The 8,499-nt window shown below is 43.9% G+C and overlaps 1 protein-coding gene across 1 annotated transcript; it reads left to right on the top strand.

Annotated features, from left to right (window-relative positions):
- The first annotated feature begins 722 nt into the window (after positions 1-722).
- Positions 723-7,494, top strand: LOC132580472 (beta-lactoglobulin-1A/1C-like). Its single transcript, XM_060251301.1, has 4 exons — positions 723-884; positions 2,000-2,127; positions 5,364-5,434; positions 7,355-7,494. The coding sequence occupies exons 1-4, from the start codon at positions 789-791 to the stop codon at positions 7,468-7,470; spliced, it is 411 nt and encodes a 136-aa protein (XP_060107284.1). The 5' UTR covers positions 723-788; the 3' UTR covers positions 7,471-7,494.
- Positions 7,495-8,499: the final 1,005 nt, after the last annotated feature.

The following is an 8,499-nucleotide window of genomic DNA, read 5'->3' as shown; positions in this document are numbered from 1 at the left end:
AGGTATGCAGGTGCAAAGAGAGAATGAACTACCAGTGATTCTGTAATTTATAAGAAGGTAATGTAATGACCCAACCATGACCTGGGGGGATCTATCTTCCCAATCAAATAAGGCCAAATACTACAAAGATTGTAATGAGAGCAGCACCAAACAAAGCACTGGAATAGCTGGCACTATGGAGACTAGCAGCAATCACAGGGGAAAGAAAGGTTGCAGAACAGCATCAAAACAACACAAGTGTTTGCTTAGCATAATGCATTCTTTTTGCATATCTTTGTAGAATGAGCTGCTTGTGAAGTGAGTGTCAAAACAGTGGAATCCTCCCCACTGGCCTTGTGCCCACTACCATTTGTGGCATTTCAGGTGGTCAGGGAGACTTGGCTGTAGAGAATGTCATGTACATGTGCACCCTTCTTCCCACATCCAGAAAGAATGGATTTGGATCATTGTCCAAATATCAAATGACATTAAGGCCCATAGTGAACCATCACCCACACCTCTGGAGGCAGCTCCCGAATGAGCTGTTCCATCCAGACTGTCCTAGGCATTTCAGAATAGGCCCACATCACTTCTGAAAGGAACCCAATGATCCAACATGTTCTCTCTCACACTCTCACATTGCAGATAAGCAATTCCTGGAGGAAAAGTGGTAGATATGACTGCATGATTTTTTTTAGGATTGTAGGGAGAGAACTATAAAGCAAAGCACTGGAAGAGAGAGTAAAGCGCTGAAGAGGTGAAATCTCTTGGACAATTGCCAAAAAGCCCTCCAATCGATCACTGTAAGGATGAAAGGTGGCCTCTTTGTTGGTTTGTCAGCCTTGGTCTGCCAGATTCTTGCTCAAGTCAAGATTCCTTCAGTGCAAGATTTTGATGTAAAAAAGGTAATAATATCCCAAAGGCCTCCAGACAAGTGATTCAGATGCTATGGGAGCAGAGAGCAGAGTTTTGACATGTGGATCCTGTTAGAAGGAAGCATCAGCTTTGCCAGCTCCTTATTTGGGATTTGGTGTCTTTTTACCTGTATGGTGACATTGGCAGATTATGTGGTAACAGGAGAAGAGGAACCTACTGAATTTCTCTTTTCAAGGCAGTGGCTCAAGATTCAGAAGCCACAGGGATGAAATGAGATAGAATGATCTTCACAGGAGCCTTCCTTGGCCTTGTATGATAGCCAATTCACCTTGGGTGGCTGGCAAGGAAGCAGGAGAACAGGTCAGGCAGATCTACCAACATATCTTTACCTCCAAGGAGGGCATTAAATAGAGCAATCGAGACAGCTGTGATGCCTCCAACCTGTGTGATGTATTCTTTTCCTGAATCTGTAAATGTGGATGTTCTGAGCATTTAGCATACATTACAAAATTTCTGGTTTGTATTTTGGAAACTCAAGTGTATTTTACTTCCAGTATTGTGCCATGTTTCCAAATCTGTAGCAAAGTTGCCAAGGACCATACAGGACTACAGAAATGTATTTAATGTTTTTGATAAGCAGTTTGCAGGAACTCCCCTTATGGCAATGACTCAAAAAAAGTCCAAAAGGACCATCAAGTAAACCCATATTCTCATGAGTTATGCAAGAGTAGCTAGAAGAGGACAAAAGCATGTTGCTTGCCTCTCCTTTCCGTACCCCCTTTGCCCTTCCCTGAAAGGGGAATGCAAGATCAGACATCTGTGTGAGCATATGAGCATAACAAACCCTGTAGACCAGAACTCATTTGAGCCATGCTTCCAGGTCAGCTGGAAACAACAGCATGGTGTTTGTGACATTATCTCTTCCTGCTCCCCTTTTGTCCTGCTGCTTGATAGACTGACCACAGTAGATGGTGGGCAGGTGTGGGAGGTAGGCAACTGGCAGGCCTATGTCAGAGAGTGACCCAAGAGACCCACCTACCATACAGCAGGTCTGAGTGAAGGAAGGGTCATGTTACATTACTGGATATACTGTATAGTAAATTGACTTTCTGGATATCAACAAAGAACAACCTCCTCTTCCTAGTTTGCTGGGCAATGGTATCTCATAGCTATGGTTATGGACGAAGTAGTGATTGAAGATGCTGTGAATGTTGGCACGACAGCAACACCCGTAGGAAGCCGAGACGTACTTCTCAACATTGTGCTTTTAAAGTAAGTGACATTGAGTTACTCTCTTTATTGGTTTCCTTTACAAAGGGAAATCCATGCATTACAGCTTCTTCTTTTTTTGTCATGTGGTAAGCTAAGCACTACCATCATTCCACAGCACAGGGAGTTGCATTTCACAATTTCAGAGTGTTAAACATGTTGAAACAAAAATGAAGTAAGCCTCCAAAAATAATAGAATGCAGTAAATTATTGATGGTGAATATTCTCTCAGTTTGTGAATGTTCAGAAAATATTTGATCTGCTTAATGCAGGCAGTGGTCAGCCAAAGGTTTTGCACAAGCAGCCAACATTTGACAACATTCAACTGGAAGCACCCCTTGGGCCTTTCTGCACTGGACCTTTAATCCTGGTTCAGCCCTGTTCCTGAACTAACATTCTACCCTACACTTGAATTCATCCCTGATTTTATCTCAACCCTCCCCCCCTCCGCATTTCCCTGTTTAATTGAGGTCACCCCAGTTTCACCCCACAGTTATCCTGGGGTATATGGATATTGTAATATCCAGATATAAATGCAAGGTAAATGACTGTGAGTCAAACTCAGAGGAAACCCTGGTTGAGGTCCAAGTGCAGAACGGACTCATGTGTCATACTACCTGACAGATGGCCTGGACCAGGGGTGACCAAACTATGGCTCAGGAGCCACATGTGGCTCTTTCACACAGTGAGCTTGGAGAAGGCATTTGTCTCATTAAATCACTTCTCAAAGCCATCCGAGCTGGAGAATGCATTTAAAGTTAAAGTTCCTTTATTTCCATCTCTTCTTCCCTCCTCCCTCCCCATCTGTTTGCTCCCCATCTGTTTGCTTTCAAGACTCTTTAGCTTGGAGAAACGTCGACTGTGGGGTGACATGATAGAGGTTTACAAGATAATGCATGGGATGCAGAAAGTAGAGAAAGAAGTACTTTTCTCCCTTTCTCACAATACAAGAACTCGTGGGCATTCGATGAAATTGCTGAGCAGACAGGTTAAAACGGATAAAAGGAAGTACTTCTTCACCCAAAGGGTGATTAACATGTGGAATTCACTGCCACAGGAGGTGGTGGCGGCCACAAGTATAGCCACCTTCAAGAGGGGTTTAGATAAAAATATGGCGCACAGGTCCATCAGTGGCTATTAGCCACAGTGTGTGTGTATATATAAAATTTTTTTGCCACTCTGTGACACAGAGTGTTGGACTGGATGGGCCATTGGCCTGATCCAACATGGCTTCTCTTATGTTCTTATGTTCATCCCTCCCTCCCCTTCCCTCCCTTATGGCGGCTCTCAAACTCTGGCAGTCATGTCTTGCGGTTCTCAAACATCTCACATTTATTCACTGTGGCACTTACATTAAGCAAGTTTGGCCACCCCTTGCCTGGACTATAATGTATTAATTTCAATAAATCAAAACAGGCAAACTTTTGAATCTCTTGACATCAACACTTAATTTCAGAACCTGAGTTCTAAACTTTAGCATCAAAATCTGAACACAGATACTTAAAAATGTGCAGATTCTGAAGTTCTGCACACTACATGTACTGAACCCTCTAGTAAATCAATTCTCTGAAAAAAAAATCTTTATCTGTTGAAGGCTGACATAAGTTATTTTGCAGCCCTAGCTGGAGGTTTCCCCCTTACTCTTGCCCATACCTTGTTTCCAAACACTGAGCAATTGTTTGTGTGTCTCCTTTGAGAGTTTTGCTTAGAGTTCCTTTCCTCTGTTCTATATAACTCAGGGCTTTTTTTGTAGAAAAAGCCCAGCAGAAGCTCATTTGCATATTAGGCCCCTTACATGACCATTGTTTTGCATAGGGTTTTTTGTACAGAAAGCCCAGCTGGAGCTAATCTGCATATTAGGCCACACACCCCTGATGCCAAGCCAGCTGGAACTGTGTTCCTGCTCAAAAAAAGCCTTGTAACTCAGTAAGAAATCAAAGAAGGGGCTCAGTGAAATAGGAAAAAGTACCAGTGGGGGAAGGCACTCCTCCACCTTCTTCTGTGTCCCCTGCACAAACACAACAATTGTTTTCCTGGGTTCCATTTTTCTGCTCCTCATAGCAAAATGGACACTACTGCACCATACGTGGAATGAGAAAAAAGGGACTGCAATTGGGAATGGCACAGCTATCTCCCATCCCCATCCTTGCTTTCCCAAGAGTTTGGTTGACTAGGTGCTTCAACCTCTTCAGAAGTCAGCCACCCTGGACAGCACTTCTTATTGAGTATGACAAACCTTGAATCTGCAGCCAGTCTCATTGTATTAGCAGCATAGCTGAGTTTGCTTGCCCCTTTGACAGATGCCCTCTCGTAGCCTCTTTGCAAGTTAAGCTTGAGTAGCCCAGGAGGCAGGCATTGTACTAAGCTCAGTGCCCTCCAATTTCCATTGCTTTGGTGAAGAGGTACTGCTGCAGCTTTGATTCAAGCATCACCCTCAGACTTTGGCCTCATTCTCTGAACCACAACCATGGGAAGCTCTAGTGGGTTGCTGGAGAAGATGCATGAATGTGCGGTAGAACCTGCCTATAGTTCCAAATCAGCCTTTCCTGATATGTTTTATGGGAAGGGGCTGGGGTTCAGAGGAAGAAATCTGTTTTGCATGCAGAAGGTCTCAGATGGATTCTGAGAGATGCTGCTAGTCTGAGTAGACAGCACTGGCCTTGATAGACCAAGTGGACTGAATCAGTATAAGGCAATTTCAGGTGTTCATATGCTGAAGCTGGTGAAAACTCCAAGATCTTCAGGGAAGAAGCAGAACTTTGAGCTGCTAAGCTGGCAGGATAGAAGTGATGTTCTAAAGAGAAACAAGGTGATCATGGGGGAGTGGAACTTAGCCAGATACTTCCTCTTTGAACTAAGAATGGTTTCTGATCTTGGTGGGAGGGGGAGGGGAAGAGGTAAAAATCCTCAAAGCTGTGTTCCACAAGTAGTTTATAACACACAAAGTTTGCAGTGATCTTTAGGGGTGAGGCTTATGCCAAACTTTGACTAGAGAACCTTTTTGATAATTTGAGGACAGCGGTGCCAGTAGCTGGGCCCCTTTCTTTGTTCCTGATCTTCCCAGTCAGTCCCCCTTTCTGGGCCTATAGATGGTTCCAGGGGCAGGATTTCCTTACTGCTAGCAAATGCCAGTTCTTCTAGGTAAAAATGCATACACTCACATGGGGTTTTGGCTTAGGTCCTGCCAGGGATGCTGCCTGCTTTCTTTGGAAGCTTGATGATCTTTTCTTTCATTGCAGAAATGATAACTGCACTTCAGAAAAAGTTAATTTAATGCAAACTCTACAGCCTGGTGTATTCAAAGTCACTGGTGAGTATCTGATAATATCTAATGAAGGTGTCTTTAACTCTTGAAAGTTTATACCCTGTATATCTTCTTGGTCTTTAAGGTGCTACTGGACGTGCAACTTGTTCTACTGCAAACCAACATGGCTTCTCATTTGGAACCAGTAAGTATGAGTACCTGTCTCCCCTTTTAACTTAGTGTCAGACTAGAAATTACATTTTGGGCTGAGCTGAATCTGGGTTCTCCTGACCTAATGCATGTTTCCTGCAGTAGTCATATAGCAGATGCTGGGAATATCATTTTAAAGATAAGAGTGAGTCCTTTTCAGCTTGGAACTGTGATACAGGGAGAGGAGGGGCTGCTGCCTTTCCTTATGCTATTTTGAGAAGTGGAAATAGCCCCCCAGCAAGAAGTTGTTTACATAACTTTGAAGCAGCACATGATCAGAATACTCCACAAGCTACTCCAAAGTCATGTAAATCCCTACTGGGGCTTTCGGCTTTTCAAAATTGCATGGTGGAGAGGCAGCAGCCCTTCCTCTCCTGATGCCATAGTTTTAAGCTGAAAAGGACTCTCTCTGATCTTTACAAAGACATTTGCTGAAGCTCAGGATTGGGACCAGAGGATACGTCTGGGATTTCCTTTCACCATTCAGCTGTAGCATTTGCAGCTTAAACTCCTGTGTGAAGTTAGAAAGTGTATACAAAATGTGCAAACAGATAAATTATACAAATACTGACTTGTGTTGGAGACGTGAAACATTGAGACATCCAGATGTGTTTCCATTCCTGATCACTAAGTACCCTATTGCAATTGCTATTCCACAATTTCTAATAAGGGCTCATTTTTGAAGCTGGAAGTTGGTGCTGGGATTTAACAAACCCCATTTTGGTGGCCAGATGATGGGAACATAACAATGTAAGTAATGCTCACTCCCCGTGATCTGTCCTTGACCAGCTGCATCATGGATTCCCAGGATATCCTCCCTGCCTTCCTTCTGGAATGATGAAACTCCCCATGTACAAGCAGCAGAGAAAAGGTTGCAGAAGAGGAGCCAGTTCAAGGTCCTGGGGGTCCTGGGCACAGAATGCCCAGAGAGCCCTTCACCATCTTTCTATCACTGCCTGCCTTCTTAGCCACTTTGTGCCCCCATCTGTCTTTGTATCCTCTCTCTGCCATCACTTACAGTCACCTGCAGTGTTCAACAGATCTTTACCCTGATGGTCCTGGGAAACACAAGCAGCTAGGTAGAGCACTTACAAATGTCCGGATAGGGGAAGAACAGGGCCAGTTCCAGGTTTTGGGAGGCCTTGTGTAAAGAGTAGTCATCAGCCCCCAGGCCCACTCCTGCCCCCTTTTTGCCCATCCACCCACATTCCCCCACCAGCCCATACGTCCTTCTTTTGCCCCCTTGCAAGTTCTCCCATCCTCTGCTGTCACAACTGCCTACACTACCTGCATGCCCTATCTTCAATGGTTCAAGGTGGTGGGTGCAGCTAGGAGTGCCATTGCTGTGCCCCCTAGAAATGCTAATGTTTTGTGCACCACACGCATACATGCCTTTCTCCTGTAGTGCTAGGCAACATATGCAGCACAGGTAACAATGCACTCACACAAACAGGCAGTGGAAGGGTGTGAGTGGAAGCATCTGAGCACATGCATGAGTAGAGAGTTAGCAGCAGTGCCCCCCCCCCCAAGGAACCATGCCCCCCAGCAGCCATGGGCCCTGGCAGTTGCCCACCTCAGTGTCTGGTGTTGCTAGCCCTGTGCAGAACTGTCCCCTCAGAGGAGTGGATGCATCTAATACGATGGCTAAATTTTTCAGTACACATCTCATTGTTCTTTTTGAACATTGTTTAATGGAACAAAGAAACCACAAAGCAGCAACTGACACCCACTCTTTTAATTGGTGTTTCATTGTTTTGTTCTGTTTCCAAAATTAAGGCTGTGACATCACTATACATATGGTGGAGGTTGATTATGGCAGTTACCACATTCTTCACTTTACAACAGTGAATAACCGCATTTTGCATCTATATAGTAAGTGTTATGGAGGGTGATGGGTTCATCAGGGGTTGGATAGGAGCAATGGGCATCTGTAGGACCTGCTGTTCTGACTTTTGAAAATGTACTTGTGTGATGAATTAAGAAGGAGCATACCTTTCCTCCACAAGAACAAATATTACTTGATTCCTCTGTGATCTAAGGACACAAAAATCCCAGAAAGAAATGTTGCTGAACTTCTTAAAACTCAGAATTTTAAAGTTATTTTTTTCAGAGAGGGATACCCAAATTATCTGTTTTATCCTTGGAACAACTCTCGGAGGTACATAGTCAAAAGAATTATTGTGATACATGATGAGATTCTAGAGGGCTGAAATTTGGAATGGAGAGGAGCTTTGTTCTGTGTACCCACTGAGTAAACTTCATGGGTGGGCATGGTTTTCATTCTGTTCTGGACTTCCCTAGATCAAGTTCAATAGCTAGTATTCCACACTCCCCCTCAATATTATGGTAGAAACCAGTGGGAAGTTTAAGAAAATGCGCTGCAAAGCAATCTGGAGAAAAGGCCAGAAACCCAATCATGCACAGCACAGAAGTTAAAACATAACCTTTGAGCACATGGAGGCATTTGGATTCAAATTGTTTTGGTCTTTCTACCCTTTTCATAATTCTTGCCATTTCTTGTTCGGTTGGAAGCCAGGGCAAAAAAAAAAGTCCGTCAGCAGAAAAAAAAATTCAAGAAGGTGGCTAGATCCCTGCGATTTGATTTGAACAAGATGATCTTTGAAACCAGAAATGGTAAGAGTAGCTGGATCTATGGGATTTACGGCTCCTTGGTCTGGGGTAATGAACTTTCTAAGCAACTCAAATCAGTAAAGGGCAGATGCACTTTCCTTATCAGGAAGAATTAAAAAGTTAAGGGAAATATTGTTTCTGTGTATCAGGGTCGGATGCCGTTGAAAGAAAGAGCAGGGGAGGCTTGTGGTGTCTATGTGTTTGTTTTATTTACAAACTACAAGTAGGGCACAAGTGGAGGCAAAGATGGCAGGCTATTTGCTGCCTTAGTTGAAAGCCTCAGGTATCTG

This window comes from Heteronotia binoei, chromosome 12 (genome assembly GCF_032191835.1).
Source record: "Heteronotia binoei isolate CCM8104 ecotype False Entrance Well chromosome 12, APGP_CSIRO_Hbin_v1, whole genome shotgun sequence".
Taxonomy (NCBI): Eukaryota; Metazoa; Chordata; class Lepidosauria; order Squamata; family Gekkonidae; genus Heteronotia; species Heteronotia binoei.
The sequence above is the reverse complement of the archived record's forward strand: the minus strand, read 5'-3'. Positions and strand labels throughout refer to the sequence as shown.